Source organism: Galeopterus variegatus, unplaced genomic scaffold, assembly GCF_000696425.1.
Source record: "Galeopterus variegatus unplaced genomic scaffold, G_variegatus-3.0.2 Scaffold12474, whole genome shotgun sequence".
In the NCBI taxonomy this organism is placed as follows: domain Eukaryota; kingdom Metazoa; phylum Chordata; class Mammalia; order Dermoptera; family Cynocephalidae; genus Galeopterus; species Galeopterus variegatus.
The window spans coordinates 2,401-25,555 of NW_007738585.1; the positions used below are offsets into that span (position 1 = coordinate 2,401).

Below are 23,155 nucleotides of genomic sequence, written 5' to 3' on the forward strand. Positions count from 1 at the left end.
AATGCACTGTTGCCCATACAGAGCTTTACTAAGGAATGGGGACAGCGGCTGCCACTGGGGTGACTGTGGGGCAGGTGGGACCCACGTGGGCAGCTCCTCCCATCTCTGCCTCTCCTTTCCTGCATTTATGTTCGTCTGCACTTGGTCGGGTCCAGTTTGTATCTGGAGAAGCAGTGGGTGGTCAGCAGGAGCGGCAGCTGGAGCCCGGGGTGGGTGGTAGAGGATGAGAATGGGTGGGCAGTGGGAGGGTGAGGGGGTCGTGGTAGTGCAAGGGCAAGTAGAGGACAGTGGGTCCTGACCTGTCACTAGGTTCCGAGTGAGGAGGGCCTCGTCTTCCTTGTGGTATTCCAGCATGCCCTGGAAGTCCTTCTCTTTCCGCTGGACGGTGACCTGCCTGGTGAGCTCATGGCGCTTCCTCCCACTCTGGGCCAATGCCTGGGCAGCTGAGCAGGGAAGAGACAACAGGAAGCATGAAGGGGATCTCCAGCCGGAGGCCCGTGGGGAGGGCGGAGGTCTGGACCCGGTCCAGGGCCAGGCGTTCTGGCCTCTGCATTCCCACGACATCTACATGCTCCATCCCACAGCCCGGGCCATGGTTCGAGGTCCACCACCAGACAAGGGAGGGAGGAAACACCCCAAAAGGCAGAGGGTAGGCTTTGGACCAGAGAAAACCTGTGAAGGACGTCAGGCAGCAGGATGTCCAACCTGTCCTGCTAGGCAGCCGTGTCTTTTTCCCTACCAAGTTGTAAAAAAGGGATACCATCTTTCTGGGAGGATGTTGCTGGCTCTAGTCAGGGCTGCTCTACATGGTACCTTGTGTGTGGCCATGGAGTGACCATCATGACACAGCTGCAGTGCGTCCCCAGGTGTTCGAGGCCAGGCCCAGCACTGTCTATGGGCAGCAGGCAGTGGAGCAGGACGGTGCCAGGGGTGTAATAAGAAACTGTCTTCAGCATCCAAGTGCAGATTCAAGTTTGGGAACCTGCTAAATGCAGTCTATGCGGCTACAGGAGGAGTTGCAGTGGTGTGGGTGGGGGTATAAAGGCCTGGTCAACCCTCGCTCAGGCCTTCCCTCAGCCTGACACCATGGGGGCAGTGGGCATCCACAGAGACATCCCCAAGCACGTCAGGGTACCTGCTGCACACAGGGCACTGTCCTAAGCACGGGAACAGACATGATGGAGTACCCAACCTTGTTCCCGGCCAGCCTAGCTAAGCTGACATGTCTGTACATTCACACAGAAATGGACATTGTGAAACAGCGGGGTAGGTGCCAAGCCAGGAGCGTGCACCATGGGTGCTGACAGTGGCTGGACAGGAGACTGTCTGCTGGAGCTAGAAGGACCAGATGGGGGAGTTGGGGTATAGGGTGGGAAGGACCCTCACCACCAGGAGGGAAGGGGCTGAACCATCAACCCACCAAGCTCCAGTTCACACAAGTTTCTGATGCATAGGAAGAGACCAGGGCAAGAGACAACCAGGGCTGGGGGTGCACTCCATGCATGTCTACGGGCTGGAGGGAGGCTTCCTGGCGGGGGCGGGGGGTGTCAGGAGTATGGAGAGGATGCCAGCAAGAGCTGAGGCTCTGTTCTGCAGGCAAGGAGGAAGGGACGGAGGATGGACAGCACTGTGAGCAGAGCTGGGGACTGGAAGTTCCTGAGGCGTCTGGGAACAGGGGACAAAGGCTGGTCACATGGGAGTGGAAGGGGAGGACAGAGTAGCACTGGAGAAGAGGGAGTGACAGTCCTCAGGACTGAGCAAAAGGGAAAAGCTTAAAGCCAACAGACCAGAAGAACAAGAGCTCTGGGAGCAGAAAACAAGAAATCCAAAGACAGAGGATGGCCCGCTAGGAAGAGATCACACCTGTCCACATGTGAATGTGTGCCCAGGTGGGGCAGGACCCATGGCTGAAGGGGACAGACATCCCAGCCCTCCTCAAGCCTCCAGTCTAGAGCAGTGGGTGGACATAAACAGGTGGTTAAACAAGTAAAAAGACATCTGTGATCAGAGCTGTACCCAAAAGGCATGTGGGGCCAGAACATGGGGTTGTGGCTTCTGGGCTGAGAGGGAAGGATTGGGAGGGGTATCCAGGTGATTGGGGGGGTGGGGCGAAGGTTCCAAGCAGGTGACATGTGCACAGAGTGACACCATTAGACTCGCAGGAGGGAGTCAGAGGGAGAGAACATTGTGAGTGCTTCTGGAAGACTGATTTAAATCTATGCCTGACCTCTCTGGGCCAGATTCCAGATTGGAAGCTTAATCCTGACACCCCATAGAATGGGGCAAGGCCCTTGTGGTTTGGGTCTTTGTGTCACAGAGCATGTTTTCACACCAAAATTCTTGCCGCCCGACTTTAAGCCCTTTGAGGGCAGGGACCCCCAGGTTGCTGTTTCGGTTTCCCACTCCTCCAGCCCTGCGGAGCCTTGCTCAGAGTAAGCACCCAAACACCTGCTGAGTTCCAGTGTCTTCTGTCCAGATTCTGGGCAGCTGACACACATAAGCTAATGGGGTCACATGGCTGGGCTTGGCACAGCCACCAGGAAATGGGGTTAATGGGAAGAGCATGTGGAGGGGCAGGCAGCAGACGTCCCGCGGGTGCAGCAGGTGACCTCTGCCCCACACAACACACACACTCGTGCACACCCTACCTTCTAAGTCCTGCACTTTCTTCATGTAAATCTTCAGTTGTTTTTTGAGCTTCCTCTCATTCTTTTCCAGTTTTTCTACCTGTTCTTTAAGATCCTGAAAGCAGAAGGCAGCAGTGTGAGAGCGGTCTTGAGCCCTGCCCTGGCCGGCGGGGGGAAATCCTCACTTGGAGTGGAAGGGGCAGGGACCCGCCTGGAAGGGCCACCCAGCACAGGCTGCTGCTCCCGCTCTGGAACCCAGGAAGCCAGGGATGAGTCACAGTCTGTTCTCTCGGTAACAACAGGGCAAACCCCTCCCAGCTCAGGCTTTCTGGTGCCTTGTTGGATCCCAAGGCTCCACAAGCCACGCCTCCTCAAGTCACCATACCAACCCCCCAGGAGAGACACTCAGCCTGGGTGTCCCAGGTGGGGTGGGCAATGCCCTGGAAGGAATGGAAAGGTGGAGGTGTGGGGGGCGGGGGCACTTGGCTGGAAGAGCCAGTGGGCCAGCATGATTATCTGGGGCCCAGAAGCAAAACCAGACAGTGACCAGGGCCCCAATCCCTAGCAACTGGCCACTAGGAACAAATTGGCCCACAGGGATCTAGAATAGCAAGCTGCTGGTGGAAGGACTGTGCTGTCCATTAATGTCACCCTGTTCCAGCTGGGCAGTGTTCCTCTGTGGCCAGGGAGGCAGGGAGAGAGAAGCCTCTGTTCTGTCACCATCAGAGCCCAGCCTCAGTGACTGGAGTGATGGGGAATACAGACATTCCATCTTGGAACCTCTGAAAACATTTTGGGTGACAATTTTTTAAGGTTGGCCTATAGATGAGAGCCAGGCAAAAAGCTCAAGCCCAGTGCTGTGGCCACTGCAAACTACAAACCTAGTTATAGGTGTTGTTAGAGACTTTGTTTATTTATCTTGATTAAAAAGTACATTTTTTAGGGGCCGGCCCGGTGGCGCACTGGATAGTGCGCCGCTTGGGAAGCGCGGCGGCGCTCCCGTCCGAGGGTTCGGATCCCGCCTCCCAAACCACTCCAGCCTGAAGCCATTTCCCCTGACTACCTACACACGCAACCTCCGAGGCTCCCCGGCACACTGTGTTGGGGTTCCCCATGTTTCCTCCCTGCTTCCCCAGCCAGCATGTGATCAGCATGAATCCTTGCAAACAAGGAAAAGAAAATCCCAACAGCCCCTGGAGCCTGCTGTGGCTGGCTCTGCTTATGGGTCCACAAAAAGGCAGACCATGCTCCAGAAGAATCTCCCATTGGGCTGCAAGATGGAGGCCTCTTCCCCATTCCTGCCTGCCGGGCAACACAGGCTCTTGCCCCAGGGAGGACTACCCCCGCATAGGGGCCCGCCACACTGTTGTCTTCTGCGCTATTGATCTCCAAAGGTAGGACTGCCCACCTCTTTCCATTGACTGACTCTCCTAAGCTGTGGCCTGGGAAACCCCATCCTTGAGAACTAACGCAGTACCTCCTACCTCTACCTCCGACCTCCATGGTGCACAGCCCTTCTGGTAAGGTGGCCACCCACCACACAACTTGGCCAGTACCCTCCAGGGAACACGGGCTGGCAAATGCATTTCCTCAGCTGCCTCCCTGACCTGGCAGAGGCTGGCCCAACAATTTAATATGTGCATTTCTTTCCATAAAGCCACCTGCTTACACACACGTGTGAAAGATAGTGACGTTCAGACAGACGGAGGGAGGGAAAAGGAGGGAGGGAGGAGCATGTGTCTACAAGTCCTATTCAGAGAGCTGGTGGTCCAGGGTCCACTTCCCCTCTTGGGATGGCATGGATTGGCACCTGACCATGGGTCTCCTGGTTATAAAGGGGAATGATGTCTGTGGCTGGGCTCCCAGACTGGATGCCTTGCTGGTGCTGAGCCTGCTGGTCAGATTTGGGACACCTCCTGCTGCTCCCCTGCAAGCCTGCTCAATTCCAGAAGGCAACTCCTCCTGTGCCCCCCCACCCCCTCACTCCTGTACAGGGCCTCTGTCCACGCTCCCCTTCTCCCTTTGCCATCTCCGTGGTTTTCATCCCTTCATGCCTCCCGTCTCAGCCCAAGCTCACCTCCTCCCAACAGCTTTCCCTGAAACTCTTTCTCTTTCTGTAACGCTTGTTAACCCCACGCAGATTTGTGTTTTTATTTTTTTATTTATTTTTTCCTTTTTGTCTTTTTTCATGTCAGACTGAGTCAGGACTGGGACGCTGGGATTGCAACTGCCATGCAGTCCCAAGCTCCTCTATAGGACATTACCAAACCCAGAAGACAAAAATGTGCTTCTTGTATCTTTTCCACCACTGTTCTGTAAACTTTCACCAGACCCTGGCAGGGCAGACAATAAAAGCTCCAAGGCCTTCTTGCAGCTGATTAAACACCAGGCGTTTCTACAAGTTAAAGTGAACCCAGAAGCCAGGCTCTGCTCCTGTTCTGTCCTCAGCGCTCTGATGTCAGCCAGCCTTGCCACAGAAGTACAATACTCCATGTGAAACACTCAAGCAGGGGCAGACTTCAGACGCATGGCACCGATGATGGCTCTGCGCTGCTGGACTCTCGTGCTTGTGTGCCAGCTCTCTAAGCCAACACCCCTCCTTCCGAGTTCCAGAAGGCTGCATTTCTTAACATGCTAAGGGGAACCATATAAAGCTGTGCTTTCAAACTTTGCAGCACACTGGAACTACCTGGGAATCTTGAAAGCTTAAAGTCAGCAAATTTAGGACAAATGAAAGGGAACACAGAACTAGCCACAGTGGCTGGTAAACTCGCAGAGCTACTGAGGCCCAAAGTCACAGAGGCTAAAATGACAGATGGCTCACAGAAGAGTGAGATCGACCCATGAGGAATCTTGAAAATGAAAGATGATCATGCCTAAAGACATCTCTAAACTTTTCAAGCTGCTACCAAGAAGGACAATCACATCATCCCCTCAACAGCCTCCCAAACCACTCCAGCCCCTTACTTTCCTACTGACCTATAAGCTCTCATAGGATAGAAACTCTTCCATTTCTCGGGCATCTGCCAGGACTTTTCTGGTGACTGTCTGCAAAGATGGCCACCAAGAAGCCCTCCCATTACTCCTCTCATCAAGAGGTGGGGTCTCTTCCCACTATATCTGGCCTAGCCGTGCGGTTTGTTCTAATCGGTAGAACAAATGCGGCAGAAGCGACACGGCTGGTTCCGGGACTAGGCCTTACGAGGCCTGGCAGCTTCTGCGTTGCTCCTCTTGGAAGCCAGTGCCATGTAAAGCAGCTCAGGCTAGGCTAGCAACTGCTGAGAGCATGCGGAGAAGCATGGGCCTTGTGAGGGAGAAGCGAGGGCCCTGCTGACAGCCAGTACCAGGCCTCGGACGCAGGAGTGAGGATGTCCTGGGTCTTCCAGCCCCAGTCAGGGGGCCCAGCCAAGACCACATGGAGCAGAGACAAGCTGTTCCCACTGAGCCCTGCCAGAATTCCTGACCCACACATTAGTGGCTGCTATTTTAAGCCACTAAGTTTTAAGCCACTTCATTCTACAAAGAAAGATATTTCAGTGATCTGTCACCAGCAGACTGGGGATTTCTAGAATCGCTGTTCCTGCTATAGGGCTAAGGACATGAGCCTTGTCCATTTGGCTAAAGGCCATCTCTGATCCATTTTCTTCCAGAACATGACTTCCCAGAGCTGGGATCCACTAGGCATGGCTACTCACTAGATTGTCATTGGTCAGCCGGGATATCTCCTGCTGGACGCCGAATTCCACCTGGGCCTCTGGGGAGAGCAGCAGTGTCTGGCAGAAGGTCTGCTGCTGTTTGTCCAGCTCCTCCTTCAGAGCCTCCACCTGGGCCTCGAGACTCTCCACCACCTCCTCATGCTCGAGGCTCTGAGCCTGCAGCTGGGCCTCCAGCAACCTGCAATGGGGAGAGGAGGACGGGTGACTATGTGGCCGGGTCACTGCCCCCAAGTGAAGGGCCACGGACAGAAACACACAGGGGAGCAGCCAATGCCCAGCAGCAGCAATTGCACATCCCCAACAGGGAGGGGGTGAATGCAGTGGGAAACACACCGTGGAGATCATAAGCAAACAGGCCGGCCTATCCACTCTCAGATCGGGAAACCACAGCCAGAGGCACCCTGGTCTCAAGCCTTTTTCTAGAGCCTTGTTCTCCTCTGTGAGCACAGTCTGTTGGTATGGGATTGAGACATTGTCTCCACATCAAAATGTCAAGCAGAAATAAATTTTTTGTAGTATTTTTAAAATAAAAACACCCACATCTGGCCCAAAGTTCATAAGAATCTCCTTAAGACAGAACTCTTGAGGGTAGGGGAAGGAGGGGGTTTGTGTAGTGACATGTTGGGTAAAGTGCATAAAGAAAAATAATAATTCATAATAATGAATACGCTAATAAAAAATTTTTTAAAAAGGCTAAAAAATGACAAAACTCTGGTAAACAGCTAATATATTAATTGCATGTTTTCCCTATAGTAGATTCTCCCCAGGTTTTAGAAAGGCAAAATATTAGCTCTCTTCCTTTTTATTTGTCTTCACCTTACTACCCCCACTTTATCACATATATGCCTTATATGTATATGCATATATATATATATATATATATATATGTATAATTTTTATAAACACTTTATCTCATATACTGTGTGTGTGTGTATATATATATATATATATATTTTATATGAGAGACAGAGAGAAAGAGGAAAGTCTATGCCACTGATGGAAGCAACCATGTGTATGTAGCCAAGTCAGCTCCACAGCAGCACTGGGTGCAAGGTCTGGCTCCCAGTGGCGCTCAACAAAGTGACACACATGAAGAGATGATGACGGAATCCATCCATCCCCCACAGGCAGCATTTCCAAAGGAAAGTAGTCATAACGTGAGGCTTATGGAGGATAACTTGGTAATGAAATCAGCATTTTAGATGACACATAACATTTAGATAACATGTAATACTGGCTACAATATACTAAAAGCAATCACCAGTAAGTTACAAATCTAACGAGAGAGAATAGAAACCCTTAGGGACTAGGCATGCTACCCAAGGGTGCATTTCCTGACTTGGGCTGTGTCCACTGTCGGTGTCTTTCTTGTTCTCCCCACGAGCTGTAGCTGACTGACTCGGCCCAGCGTTCTGTGCAAGGTATGAGAGCCCCACCCAAGCATCAGGCCAACTACCGCACTGTGTTGGTGGGAAAACTAAGGCCAAGAGAGGTTCTAGGCCACAGCCTGTGGCAGTTCTGGTTCTAGGAGCCAGATCTCCTGATGCATAGGCCTGTGCTTTATTTATTTTTACATTCATTTGTTTATTCATTAAACCACATCCTATCTGCTGACAGAGAGGCATGAGGAGTTACCTGGTTCCATACACGGGTCCCTCCTCCAATAAAACAAACTTCTAGGTGGGACAGGAATCTGATCTTATTGGAGTATAACCATTATAATAAGAGAAGTAACAGCTAATATTTATCCTGTGCTTACTACATGCCAGGCACGTGCAAAGTGCTTTCCCTGAGTAAACCTTATTCCTTATAAAGTCTGTGTGAAGAAGGTCCTGTTCTGATCCACAGTCTACCGCTGAGACTCAGCACACCACCTTGCTCACAGGTCATGGGGCCACATTTGAACCCAGGGGAAGCCTGCAGGGCCAGGAGGCTTGCTGCCTTGTGCTTCAGGGGACTGTGACTTCCTTTCACCGAGAGATGCTCTTGTTGCTGCAACAGGCCCCCTGCCAAATCACAGCTGCACAACGGTGAACGACGGGGGTGCTGGGCTCCTGTGCCAGCTCCTGTGCCACACGGGGCTGAGGGAGCTGGGCCACAGCAACAGGCCCCCTGCCAAATCACAGCTGCACAACGGTGAACGATGGGGGTGCTGGGCTCCTGTGCCAGCTCCTGTGCCACACGGGGCTGAGGGAGCTGGGCCACAGCGCTCACGCCACCTCTCTGCACCTCAGTTTCTCTTCTGGGAGTCAAGGCTGATGAACTTTGCCCCATCTCTTGTTGCAATGCTCAAATGAACAAAGCTATGGGACAGCCCCAAAAAGCCACACACTGCAACCACTGCATTGTGTTCCTTCTGTACGTGCCTAACCTCCCCAGCTAAGCTGCTCAACCACTGCCGAAGCTCAGTGGGTCACAGGTTCCCACGCTGGTACCAAACGGAACCAGGCCCAAATGCTGGGTCTTCCCCTTAACTAGTGAGTTCCTCAAACCCTCCAGGCTCCAGTGTCTTCACCACCCCCCAAGGGCGCTGTGAGGGTCGTACATCACGGTGCATACTCTGCACTTGGCTGTCAGCAGCTCCAGCGAGTCTCTGAGATGGGGACCAGCACGTATGCTGATGGCAGGTCCCAGGTTCTGAGGAGCAAATCACAGCCCACGACACAAATCAGGCCAATGTTTTTGGCTGACTCTGCCTTGTTAGGAGGGTCAACATGGAGTGTGGAAGCAGCACAGACCCACAAGTGCCCAGAGATGAATTTCCCTCTCAGCCTTGTTCTGAAGAGCTCTGTGTCTGGTGCCACATAAGGTCCTCCTCTTGTCTATTTCTTCACCTACAGGACCAGTGGGTAGGACCACATGGTTTCCAAGGTTCATTTGGGCCACCAAGTGCTATCACTTTGACCCAGACAAGCATCCTCCCCCTTTATCCACACAGCCTGGGTGCAAAGTGACAGACGGGTAACCCCAGGGGCTACCCACTAGCAGCCTGAGTGAACTGTGCCCTGTGCCCCCACTCAAGCTGAAAAACAATTAAGCATAGACAAGAGCAGGCATGACAGACAAAGCAGACACAGGAAGAAAGGACAAATATATTTGACCTGGCAACTTGCTTTAGGCCTTGGTAGGCCAAGCCGAGTTCTCCATCTTCATTCAAATATCCCCAATCCTCAGTCTTGCTAGAAATAAAGGACAGAAAAACAGGATGTCCAGTGTAGAGGAAAGAGACAGGCAGGCAGAAAGGCAATTCTAGCCACCGTTTAGAAATGAAAAGGGTGCATGGCCCAAGAGCTCCCATTTTCCCTTTCTCCTCTACTGTTACTGCACTTTAGGTGCCTGCAAACAGCATCTCTCCCCCAAGTTGCCCAGGTTTCAGTTACTGGCTTGGAAGCTGGTTGCGTGGTGTCATGCGGGGCCCACTGACACTCACAGGAGGGAAACATGTTGCCAAAGACAGAAAGGGCTGCACCTGTTCTGACAACTCTGTGCGCAGCCACTTTTGCGAGGCAGTGCGGGTGGAAGTGCAGGCCTGGGCTCACAGTGTGTGCTTCCCTCTGTCCAGATGATCTGGAACAGAACAGGCAGCAACGCAGAAAGGGCTGGGAGGAGAGGATCCCATGTACAGGGACGCTGCTTCCTACAGAGCAGCATATGAAGCACCTGGGGACACCGGGCTCACCCAGGATATTTTGCCTGCTTTTCAATGCATATCTCCTTTCTGTCACTCGTTAAGAGCACAAAAATACAGATAGTCCCTGACTAACACGTAAGTACAGTCAGTTCAACTCCAATTACGGTTTGGCTTATGGTTTTTTTGACCCCAATGGTGCAAAAGCGATACACATTCAATTGAAACTGTATTTCAAGTGCTCACACAGCCATTCTGTTTCTCACTTTCAGGATAGTATTCAATAAGTTACAAGAGATATTAAATGCTTTATTACAAAATAGGCTTTGTGTTAGATGATTTTGCTCAACTGTAGGCTAAAATAAACATTCTGAGCATGTTTGAAGCAGCCTAGGCTAAGCTATGATGCTTGGTAGGTTGGGTGTATTAAATGCGTTCTGGACGTAACAATATTTTCAACTTACGAAGAATTTTTCAGGACATAACCCCATCATAAATCTAGAAGCATTTGTATTTTGTGACACGCAGGATAAGAACTGAACACTTCCTCCCCTTGACCTTAGGACTGAGGTGCGTTCTCCCATTTACTCGGCTTGGGAGAACAGGACACCTGACACCCTCCATCTGCAAACTCAAGTCACCCGGTGTCTGCCCATTGCCAGCAAGGGCAGCTCCTGGAGGTCAGGCGTGTGTCAGTTGCTCCTCCATCTGCCAACTTCACCTCCTTGCACAGCCCCGGGCACACGGAGATACTCAAAATCCAGCAGCATTGGGTGGCGCAGGACCTCCCGCCAGGGACTCTGCCCCACCTCCCTGCTCCCAATGGCCTCTGTCACTGGCGAGCTCTTCCTGCTGATTGGATCCCAGCTTTCCTGGTAGGAATCACGAGGCAGGAACTGCCTCCATGCTGCCTGTTGTGAGAACCAGTGATCCCCCTTCCAAACTCCCAGATGGCAAAGCATCCATCCCCTGGAGTGTTTCTGGCCCTGGTCAGCCACTATACCACCCCATCAGGTTTTGTGTGTGGCCCAGGGGATGAAACTACCCATTACATCTCCCCCCAGACTTCAGCCTCTTAAGAACCTCAGCCCCTGCAGTGCTTATCAGGCATTCCCCTGACAGTCTACAGGAGAGGAGAGGAGGGGGAGACAGTGGTAAGCACACCTCTGGGGGCTACTCTACGGTTTCTATTTCCTGGGTCCACCCCGTACTGTCACAGCCTCTCCCCTAGCTGGTACTGAGGGGGACTACTGCCAACAAACTTATCCTGGGGACCCCTCGTTTGGGACTCCTGCCCCTCAGATGCCCAGGGCCCTCAGCCAGGCAGGGCCTCTCCAGATACTGTCTCTGGGGATAGCCTGTTTGCCATCTTCTCCTGTGGTTGGCAGTTTGCTGTCCTCTGTATTCTACTTGTCCTAGCAAATCCTAAAGTGACCTGGGGCTGTGTCAAGGGGGGTAGGGCTGACAGCTGAGCACCTTCCCTTCTCAGGTGTTGACACCTGCATTTAACCAGAACCCTGTAGCAGCTAGTGCTTCAACCCAAAGCAGCAGCTCACTGGAGGGACCACGGGCGCAGCTGCGGTAATTCCTGGGGAAGCCCAGAAGTAGAAGGCATGAGAGCTAACAGGGAAGAAGTGCGGGGATCCTTCATCCCACCACCTCCTTCTCCACAGGGGGAGAGACATTGCTCCTGTGCTAGGGTCTGAAGCTCCTACCCCGCCTCACGCAGGCTGGCCGTCCAGGCCCCAGGAGAGGCTGCCGGGTCTCTCTCTTAGAGGTCATCTCACTTCTACAGTTCCCATGACTACAGACGCTCTCTAGGGAGGCCCGTGCGTGATCCTGAGATATACACCGAGGAAGTCAGCATTAATCCCCACACATCACCAGCCTCGGGGGAGAATACTCGCAGAATTCTTAATTCTGTAATGTGCCAAGACTTATGGACAAAGAGAAAAATGGAGAACTGTGCAGCGTAGGCACCCCACAGTGCTCAGGAAATCAGGCACATCAGCAAATTAAAAACCAGTCAACCATCCTGGCCGAGCCCTTTGTTCCCAGACATGAGAACTGACCCCAGAGGAGACTCTGCCTCCCCCTCCCCCTCCACTACGTCACTGTCGGCAAAGGCCAAGGAGGGAGCGCCATCTGCTGGTGCAAGAAGGAAAACAACGCAGCTCACAGGAATTTATTTTTATCTTAAAAGTTTAAGTGCTTAATGTCAATTAATCGTTCATGGACAATCTCCTGTGTATAGGCCACTGGGCTGAGCTCTGTTCCAAAAGAGGCAGGTAGTCTCTGACGTCAGGAGGCAGCAAGAAACAGTATTTAGGAAACTGGCTGAAAGCCAGGCTTCCCAAAGCAACTCCCATCTCGGTCTCTGTGGAGCCACGGCCTGGGCTAGTACTCCACTCCCTGGGCCTCCCTTTCTACATAGGCAAAGTGAAAGTGGTTGGCTGAATTATTGCAAAGGTTTCTTCCAGAACTTTAACTACTGACTGTAAAGCCCATGCACCAGAAAAGGCGTAGGACAATATTTAGCTTCCGTCTGCAAAAAACTTGAAAAATAAGGGATCTGCCTCCCTGTGGATGGAAACAGACAAGGTGGCTGCCAACTTGGAGATGATCAGCTTCCTGTTTCTAAAAAGACCTGTATGCTCACAGATGCTCTTATTTCTGTAGTTCACACCTGAGCTTTCTACCTAACTTCCCAGGATATTTCCTGGGATCTTGAGCAAATAGGAGGCGGCATCCCAAACACCAGGAACGACAGAGAAAGATTTGGGGCTGTAGACCTGGCTACCTGAGGGTGAGCTGTTTGGGGATAAATACGGCTAGGCCTGTGAATTACTGCATCAATTGTGCTGCTGGCTCAGGACTAACAGAACTTTGAGAAACGTAAGGAGTGATTGCCTCCTAGAAGAAAGCCGAGTCTCTAGCCAGCAGTGCTTAAAGCGAGGCCTTCTGAGGGAGGAGCTGGGCAGAGGCAGGCTCTTGCTGCCTTCCTTGCTGTGCTGAGCAAGACACCTGGGCAGCTGAGGCTCAAGGCCAAAGGACCTGAGTCGCACTACCAAGGCAAGTCTTAAGGAGACTGCACACACCCTTCCTTGTTCAACAAGGTCTCTACTATCCCGGATAGGCCCATGGCGGCTAGAGAGAGCAGGAGGATAATAATCCCAGGTGTACGTGCCCATGCCCAATAAGGCAACTCTATGTGCTGAGGCTTCCTATTATTTCCTAGGACCTACTGGGCAGGGAAGGGCTGCAAAGAGGTTTCCTGGAACCTGAGGAAAGGTCCAGTAAGGCACCATCAGTCTTGCTCTGGAATCCTGGCAAGGCTTGGGGGAAAGGGGCCCGGGGTCCAAGGAGTACTGGTGTAGGAGCCAGCCCTGAGCCCCAGCCACAGTCCTGTCCCCACCTCTCTGCGACCTTGAGCGCCTGCCTGGAGGTGGGGCCAGCCCAGCCCGAGAGCAGCAGCAGCCTCTGCTCTCCTATCCCACTTGCCACCGTCTCCCAGATTCAGCCCCAAGGGGAAGACGGCCTGCCAACCCCTAGCTCTGCCGGCAGGCACGGCCCTCTCTAGTTCTCCCATGTGTAAAATGGTAATAACAACGCTGGTTTCTTAGTTCCCAAGATGTAAAAATCAGAAAGCTTTGTGGAGGCAGGAGCACTATGGGTACTCCTGTAGCTATTCCCAGAGCAAGGCCTCAATACGGGCTTCTTTCCCCAGATTTAAAAACAAGGGAAAAGACACGGGTGTAAAGACCAAAACAGAACACTATAAACTATGAAAATCAGCAGCTGAAAAAGTTCTGAACTTGGGGACCACGGATGCTTAGGGGGGCCATGGTTGGGTTATGTGATGAAATCCCCCAGAAAATTCAGCATATAAATGTAAGATTTTCTAAGGAGAGGACGGATTTCATCAACATTCTAAAGAATCCCAACCTCCCCCCACAGATCACACCTGCATAGATATATGTCTATTTATACTGTAAAGCTCCCCACGACAGGGGAGCCTAGGAAAGGCAGGGCAGCTCTCTATCTTCAGAGCACCCCGTCGCCAGGGCAGCCCTCGTCCTAAAGGGACGCCCTTGCCACTGGGCCCCAGGGGATCACAGTCGGGTAGACCCTCCTTCCCTGCCTGCCTGCTCTTCTCCCTCCATGCTGGGATTCGCTGTAATCATAAAATTTTTTCAAAGCTGCACTCAAGCCAAGTTGAGAGAGAGACTACTCCATGGTTGTCACTTCTAAGGCACCTCTGGCAGCAGGCACTGGGGAGCTGATTCTTCAGGCCTCCCCTCCCCAAGGCAGCCAGCTCTTTTCTGTACTTAACCTCGTTTCACAGGCTATTAATTCTCTATTGTACACTGGACTTGCTGGGAACGGAATTATTTTAAGATACAATAAAAGCTATTTTTATTTTATCACCATCATTACTGTTGCTGTAAAGGAAGGCAAGTCCAGGGTATTAAGCGGCCCCTGGGAAAACCGAGACTGGGGACTGGATCCTGCCAACTGTATAAATGAATAAAAAGGGAGCTGATAACAGTGATGGTTATGCAGATCAGAAAGATAAGCTCACCTTGTCAGGACCAAGCACACGGCTGTTTCTTTCATTCCTTTTACTTTAATATCACCTGGGCTCTTTTTCCATATTCATCTCAGTTCTTATTTTTAACCCAAGATAATTTAAAATGGCTAAATCTTGACTCCAGTTTTAGCACCAAGAGAGTCACATTCATTCCTTTGCTCCCTCCTTTAGGGAAAAGAATTGCATCTCTCTTGAAATAAATTTAGCTTCTTCCTGGGGGGCTGCTACACCTTCACCTTCTGATTCCTACAGCAGTGTTTGTGTGGGCCAGAAGCAGCCCCAGCCTGGGAGTCAGGCCTTCTGGAATCTACCTTGACTCAGTGACAAGTCGGCTGTGTGCCTAAGCTGCTCCACCCTTCCGGGACTTTTTTTTCCCTCATCTGCAGAAAGAGGACTAGATTGCAAGATCTGGAAACTGAAGCTCTGAGAAGTCTTCAGAGATTCTATGACAGTTCTTGCAAAAAACTTCAGGTCACGCTCCCAGTGCCACCTGCTGACACTTTCTGGAATTGTTTGATGTTTCAGCAATTTTGAGCAAGTGCTTCAATGACTGACTGCTCAACATGCAATTAGTTGAGGAAAGAGAGAAAGGTAACCAGGGGAAAGGCCAGCTCTGTTTCTGCAGGTGCCCCAGGGGCACAAGGAGATGATAATGTCGATAACAGTGCTGACATTTATTGTGTGCTTACCCGACTAAGTGCTTTACCCAGACTATCTCACCAAATCTTCTCAACAACCAGAGGAGTTCGCTGCTCTGACTGTCCCCAGTTCACAGAAGAGGCAACTGAGGCACTGAGTGGTTATGGCACAGTTGCTGAACATTCACTGAGTGAGTAAACCAGAGTCACATTCTCAAGCACCCTGCCTACCCCCTTGGGGGTCTCTCTTCTGTCCTGAAACCTTGGGCCTGCTGCCTCCTCAGACAATCACTCTCTCGCTTTAACCCTCGGTCAGCTCATCCTTGGGGAGGGACCAGAGGTGGTCAGTTATCTAAAATCCAGGGAAATCTCATTTTGGCCAATATAATAGAGGTACAACTCTCCCGTCCAGCCTCCACGGTGCCTGCCTTGGGTCCCTCCTCGTCTAACCAATAGGGACGGGGCCCTCTGCGTGCGTGAGAAGGGTGCAGCGGCAGATGGCTGCAGCAGCCCCCCACCCCGTTAGCTAGGCCCCCAGGGCCAGCGTCCTCTCAATGAGAAGAGCCACTCCCGGGCAGCCGTTCCGCCTCCTGTCATCCTCCCAGGGAAGCTCCTTTTCCTACCACTCCTCAGCACCTGGGTTCTGGATGCTGCAGGTGTGTGAGCTGGGTCTTGCCGAAGCTAATGGTAGGCTTCCCAAGGGCAGGGGGCTAGCAGAGTCTGCTCCTTCTCTTCTATCTTCTCTAATAAATAATTCCCTGCTGCTGAGCCACGGTCAGTGCCTGAGGAACAGGCCTTCACAGATTAGGTTGTGCAGGGCCCTTCCTCCATCGCCTCCTCCATCTCTGTCCTGAGAGACGGGACCTACCTGTTAGTCTGGCAGACCCCGTGATAGGCCTCGATGGCATCTTCCTGGTCTACGTGCTTTTCACTGTTAGGCCAACTTGTTCTGGCATTAATGTTTGGCTCCTAGAAGGCCCCAAATGAAAAAATAAATAGCTCTGATTATACAAACAACTGCCACAAAATGGCTTTATATACAGACAGAGGTATAAAAACATACTTTTGGGAAAAGACAGAGGCTTGGGGAAGAATTCAGATAACTGCAGTTAAATCCAGGTAGAAATGTGAGTTCAAAAGGTAGCCTTAGAACAAGAGACACAGAATGACAAGGCCTGTCTGCGGGACACTGAGAGCAGAGCAGGGGGAATATGGCCAGGACAAGTCCAGAGGACACAATTCAAATCCTCCTCAGTTGTGATTCTTCCACACTCATTACTGCCCACTTACCTCCAGCCTCCTAGTGCCCAGAAGTGGCCCAGCCTCCTAGAACCCACAGAGTGACCCAGGTGGCCTGCATTCCCTCCCTGCAGCTCTACAAGCTGTTCCAGAAGGTGACAACATTAGGAACAAACACTAAACAAGACTTGCGGCCCCAGGAGGATGGACAGTGAGGAACAACTCTCTGCACTTCAGAGAGTAAAGAGCAGGGAGCATGAGATGAAGCACAATGCCACCTGAGATTCCATCTAATCCTGTGTCTTGTTCCCTTTGAACATCTGCATATCAACATCAGAGGATTCTAGAAACTTCTAGCTCAATCTCCCAGGAAAGGTCATGTTGAAAGGACAGCAAGTCTCTTGCTTTGCCTTTAGAGGAGACTCCAGGGCAAAAGACTTTGCCCTTTCAGATTTAAGACCCTCATGGATAAAGACATGTAAGAAAAACTCAGATCTGTTACCTAGCGTCACCCCTCGCAAGCCCACCCGCCGGCTGCCGCCCTGTTACCATGCTCTTGCCGGCCAGTCGGCGCTGGTCAGCGCTCACGATCTGGGTCCTGAGGATGAGCACCTCCTCCTTGCGAACCTCAAGCTCCTCGTTGGCCAGCTTGAGCTGGTTCAGCAGGAGGCTGTAGCCATCTGGGGAGCTGTGGGTGGAGTTGTTCTGTGTGGCTTGGTCGGCCACGGCTTTCCTCAGCTCGTTCAGGTCATTCTTCAGCTTCTTGTTCTCTGACTCTAGCTCTTGCCTCTGGAAGACAGTCCAAGTGACACATCCCATTAATCCCTAGATCCAGGGTACTCTCCACATGTAGGTCCCCTCCTCCCCTTCCTTAACCCACCTACTCTGTCCACGGGGAAAACTAAGAACAACCTTCCCATTTTAAGGATGAAACACCTGGCAAAAGATCTGACTGTCATGAGCAAGCCGCCAAAGCCAGGGCCTGGATTTAAACTCACGGCCCCAAGGTATCGCTAAGAAGGATCTGACACGATGCTCCCACAGCAGCATTCCCTGAAGTGACTCAGTAATGTTAGTGCTTCTAAGCACGTTTGGCCATGAAACACCTCCTTGTGGAAATGCTGGGTTGATGGTTTTAAATAACATGCTGTTAACACACGACTTCCTACTCAGCCTTAATACATTAACATGCTTAATACATAAATGTGACTTTCTAAGAGGGGATACGGAATGCAGAATTCCCTACACTTATTACTCCAGAGACCACCCCTTTTGTTCAAGGAGCATCACTCAGATTTATGAATTGGAGAATATATCAGGAACGTTAGTCATTTTGGTCATGTAGAAAGCCACCAACTGTCAGTGCCAGCGGAGAAAAAACTACCTGTATGCAGAGGCAAAAATACTATTGAAACTCAATTTTTGAATGTATTTATGTTTTCTGGGTAGTACGTTCAATTGTGTGCTTGAGATAAAGTCTGATAGTTTAAAGTCTGATAATCACACATAAATTGCTGATAGGGTCCTGGTATACATGGGATTCAAAATTTCCCAAAGAAAACCCAAAATGTGGCATTAGTTGCATGTTTATTACAGAGCCATAGGGTGAGGGCACTAGAAGACCACCGGGTAGAAACCCTATTTTCCTAGTGAGGAAGCTGAGCCCGGGGAGGGGAAGGCTCATGGTGAATTTACAGGCTGAACCAGGACAAGAGGCCAGGACTCCTGACCTCTGCCCCAGGTCTTTCCCACTGCTCCCCACATACATGATGAGTTCTGAGAGGCTTAGAACCATGCATGGAGATGGGTTCTGCAGATATGCTGAGGGCCCTGGGGTAGGGTGGTTAATACCTAATGATTACTGAGGAGCTCAACAAACTATGGTGAATCAGTTTATAAGTTCAGGAGCTAAGGGTCCACTCAATGCCAGGTGATTTTCCTTCTGGCAGCTGAGTGCAGGCACAGGAGAACAGCAGCACATGGCAGAGCCCCACTGGGCATGGGGGCAGGAGCCCTGGTCCTCAGCCTGGCTCTAGGTGCATGCTGCATAGCCCTGCACCTCAGCCTCCTCAGGGGCCATTTAAGGGAGTGAGAACAGGTGGTAGCTGAAGTTCGCTCAGCTCCAACCAGCTAGGACTGGGCTCAGTGACGAATGTAGGCTGGATGTCTGTTCTGATGGCCATCCCAGGTGCCCGCCCAGCAGTGAGACCCTGCCCCAAGACAAAAAGGGCTGGGCTGGGTGAGGGCCCAGGTTGGTTTCCCCAAAAATCTCCACCCAAGGCACATCTGTGAACCTTCTATTCATCCTATTCTCTAGCCATCCCTGGACACTGTCTACCTTATAACCCAGAGGTCCCTCACCTCTCCTCTCCTGCCCACCTGGCTTACTGCTTTTTCTACACCATCCTGCCTGGTCAACAATGCCAGGAGTATATATATGCTTTATTGAGGTAGAAAATACATAACATGAAAATGGTTAAGATTGTAAATTTTAAGCGTACAGTTTAGTGGCATTAAGTACATCCATAGTGTTGTGCAACCATCACCACCATCCATTTCCAGAACCTTTTCACCTCCCCCAACCAAAACTGTGTACCCATTAAACACTAACTCCCCATCCTCCTGCCTCCATCCATCTAGCCATCATGTTCTACTTTCTGTCTCTGAGTTTGGCTCCTTTAGGTACCTTGTCTCAGTGGAATCAGACAGTATTTGTGAAGACAAATTTTTCATGCATGCGAATATCATGTCATTGCAGCTAAGGAATAGTAGAGTCCCATCCCTCCCTCCCAACAATGTCTATCATCTGCCTATGTTGTGTGAGGCACTGCGTGGGGTAATGTGGGCACAACACCCGCTTAGAACCTAGTCATTACATTCAAGTAAAAATCATTATTACACTGCAGTTTAGAACAGGCTGTGACACAAGCATACCCAGAGGGACCAGAGAACATAGGAGAATGCCATCCATGGAGTCTTGGGGGTAAGAGCAGACTCCCTGGAGGAGGTGACAGGTGATGCCTACTTGACAACTAAAGGACAAGCAGCAGTTAGCCAGGTAACAGGTTTCCAGGTACAAAGGCCCCCACAAAAGGATAACAAGCAGGGCTTGCTGAGTAAATGCAGTCCTGCAGAGTGGGAGGGGAGGGAGACAGGAGACGGAGGTGACGGCCGGATCACAAAGGGCCACGAAAACCTAGGGAAGGAAGCTAGGTTCAGGACGTCCCCCTGCCACAGGCATTTATCACATGGAGAGACTCCCAGACCCTTTAGAGGGTTTTAAATCTTTTAAATATCACACGAGGAAAATAAGTCTAATCAATAATCCAAGAAGAAAAACCCTATAAAGCACTCTCTTCTTACACTGCTTGTGTAGCCCTGGTTGTTTAAAAAGCCAAATGGTGCAGGGAAACTGGATTTCTGTGCACAAAAGAATGAAGCCGAACCCTTGCCTTACAACATCTACAAAAATTAACTCAAAATGGATCAAAGTGGATCAAAGGCCTAAATGTAAGACCTAAAACTATAAAACTTTTAGAAGTAATCATAGGGCAAAAGCTGCATGCATTGCATTCGAGAATGATTTATTGGACATGGTACCAAAGGCATGGGCAACAAAAGAAAAAATCGCTTGTGTAGCCCTGGTTGTTTAAAAAGCCAAATGGTGCAGGGAAACTGGATTTCTGTGCGCAAAAGAATGAAGCTGAACCCTTGCCTTACAACATCTACAAAAATTAACACAAAATGGATCAAAGTGGATCAAAGGCCTAAATGTAAGACCTAAAACTATAAAACTTTTAGAAGTAATCATAGGGCAAAAGCTGCATGTATTGCATTCGAGAATGATTTATTGGACATGGTACCAAAGGCATGGGCAACAAAAGAAAAAATAGACAAATTAGACTTCATGAAAATTTAAAAGTTTTGTGCATCAAAAGACGTTATCAACAGAGGAAAAATACCCACGGGAGAAAATATCTGCAAATCATACATCTGATAAGGAATTAATATCTAGAATATGTAGAGAACTCCTAAATCTCAACAAAAATCTCATTAAAAAATGGGCAGAGAGCTTGGACAGACATCTCTCCAAAGAAGACATACAAATGGCCAAGAAGCACCTGAAAAGAAGCTTAATACTAGTAATCATTATGTACATGAAAATCAAAACTACAACGCGATACCACCTCGCACTCATTAGGATGGCTATCAAAAAACCCCAGAAAATAGTAAGTGTTGGGAAGGATGTGGAGAGACTGGAACCCTTGAGAACTGCTGGTGGGAATGTAAAATGGTACAGACGCTCTGGAAAACAGTGTGGTGATTCATCAAAAAATTAAAAATAGGACTACAATATGATCCAGAAATTCCACTTCTGGGTACATACCCCAAAGAAGTGAAAACAGGGTCTAGAAGAGATAAGAGATATCTGTACACTCATGTTCACAGCACCATTATTCACAATAGCTAAAACATGGAAGGAAGCAAACCCAAGTGTTCAACAATGGATGAATGGACATGCAAAATGTAGTACATACGTACCATGGAATATCACTCAGTTTTTAAAAATAGGGAAATTTTGACACATGCTACAACATGGATGAATCTTGAGGACATTATGCTAAGTGAAATAAGCCAGTCACAAAAGAACAGATACTGTATGATTCCACTTATGAGATAACTAGTGTCATGTAATTCATAGAAAGAAAGTAGAATAAAGGTTGCAGGGGCTGAGGGATGAGGACTGGGGAGTTATTGTGTATGGGTTTTAGTTTGTTTTACAAGATGAAGAGTTATATACATGTATGGTGGTAAGATGCTTGAATAACATTACAACTGTATTTAATACCAATGAACTGTACACTTAAAATAGTTCAGAAGGTAAATTTTAAGTATATTTTACTACACAAAAAAATTGGAAAAAAATGATTCAGGACTGTTCTTCTGGGCAATATACCTGTTACCAGAGGTATTTGGAATCCTGTAAGTGACTGGCAGATTGGATACATTCCCACATTATCAAGTCTTTGGNGAACTATGAAAGCATAAATTTTTGTTTTAAGCCATCCAGTTTGTGCTACTTTGTTTCAGCATCCCTAGGAAGCTAACAGTGTAAAACTTGAGTATCTATTAGCAAGGCTAATGAGCTACGCTGAAGTTTATTAGGGGTAGGGGGGTATGCGCTCACGTGTATTCTGTCTCTCCCAACTAAACTCTAAGCATCTTGCAGAGGAGCCTGCCTCCTTCATGTTATAACAGGTAGTAGGATAGCTGGCCCACAATGGGTACTCCATAAACGCTGTCTGACATCAGAACTCCAAAGCTAGTGGACATGACGGTAATGACTGGAATAATAGCCCATTGGGACCCAGCTGAGCTAATAATTGCTGTAATTATCTGGCATGTATTGGACTTGAATTGCCCAATGAGAAGGGGAAGAAACAGCTTTGTAAATGGTTAACAATTTCAAGTAGAATAAGATGAATTTTTAGAGCTAAGTAAGAATAATATGATGGTTTTTTTGAACACNGACTGGAATAATAGCCCATTGGGACCCAGCTGAGCTAATAATTGCTGTAATTATCTGGCATGTATTGGACTTGAATTGCCCAATGAGAAGGGGAAGAAACAGCTTTGTAAATGGTTAACAATTTCAAGTAGAATAAGATGAATTTTTAGAGCTAAGTAAGAATAATATGATGGTTTTTTTGAACACGAATAAGATGGGTTTTTAGAACTAAAAATAGCGTGCTTCCATTAGATTGCCTACAGTGCTAGCAAGCTTGAGTGCAGGCCACCACCAGCTGGGGATGCGTCCCGGGCCTGGAGACAGGCACAGGATTTGAGCATTTCCTGCAGCTCCTTCCAGATAGAAGATGCCTACATTTACTGCACTGTATCCAGCCCTGCAACCTGGGGGGAAACCTCTGCTTGGTTCCAGTCTCTGCTTTGCCTCCCACTATCACCCATTAGTGGTACAGGGGGAGGTGACTTAACTTGCGGTCCCAGTGAGAGGCCTGCACTTGTGTTCTATGCACCATGGATTTGCCACAGGACCTGGATAATTGTTGAGTGTGTTAGGATCTCAGAAAATGGAGATCATCTACTCAAACTCAAGGGGCTGTATCAAGATGGGCTGGCAGTCATGTGCCTAAGTGGGAAGCCCATTGGAATTACCCAGGTGGCCAATCATTTTGCCAGGCCTAGGGAAAAGGCACTGGATGGATGGGAGATCAGATACACTGACAGATGGTGCTGTCACAAAGGTCACCCCCTCACATTGGCTCTGTCAGTCCCACACTGATGGTACATCCCACGGACTTCCCTGTCACTCCCTCAATCAGAGGAATCACCTCTCTCTATGGCTGAGACCCCAGGCCATATATCTCCAGAAAAAAAACCCAAGTAGCTCAGGATTCCTCTTGGGACCAAGGGCAGGTCGAAGAACTTGACCTCTGAAAGCTCATCCTCAGGGTGCAGGAGAGGGATTCCACACTCTCCTCTGCCCCACTCCTGCCTTTCTTATTAGACTGTCAGAAACAAGGTCATTCTCCTTAAAGAGAGACCCTCAATTACATGACAGGTCTCAGCCTACTGTTTTCACTCTTGCTCAGGGATTACTTTCGAGGGAAAAAGATTTTTTATTCAGTATCAGGACAAACAGAGGTTCTACAGCCCAAGATTCCAAAATTACTGGCATTTCTGTGGTGGAGAAC

The 23,155-nt window shown here is 49.8% G+C and overlaps 1 protein-coding gene across 1 annotated transcript in view; it reads right to left on the minus strand.

The window, feature by feature from the left end:
- Nucleotides 1-299: 299 nt before the first annotated feature.
- LOC103581160 (unconventional myosin-Vb-like) overlaps nt 300-23,155 on the minus strand; it is a gene marked incomplete at its 3' end in the record, with an annotated part of 31,339 nt that continues 8,483 nt past the window's right edge. Inside the window, exons 4-8 of the mRNA XM_008563058.1 lie at nt 16,989-17,228; nt 16,069-16,169; nt 6,323-6,521; nt 2,649-2,742; nt 300-443 (exon numbers count right to left, since the gene is read on the minus strand). Coding sequence (XP_008561280.1) covers nt 300-443; nt 2,649-2,742; nt 6,323-6,521; nt 16,069-16,169; nt 16,989-17,228 — 778 coding nt within the window. The remainder of the gene's footprint in view (nt 444-2,648; nt 2,743-6,322; nt 6,522-16,068; nt 16,170-16,988; nt 17,229-23,155) is intronic.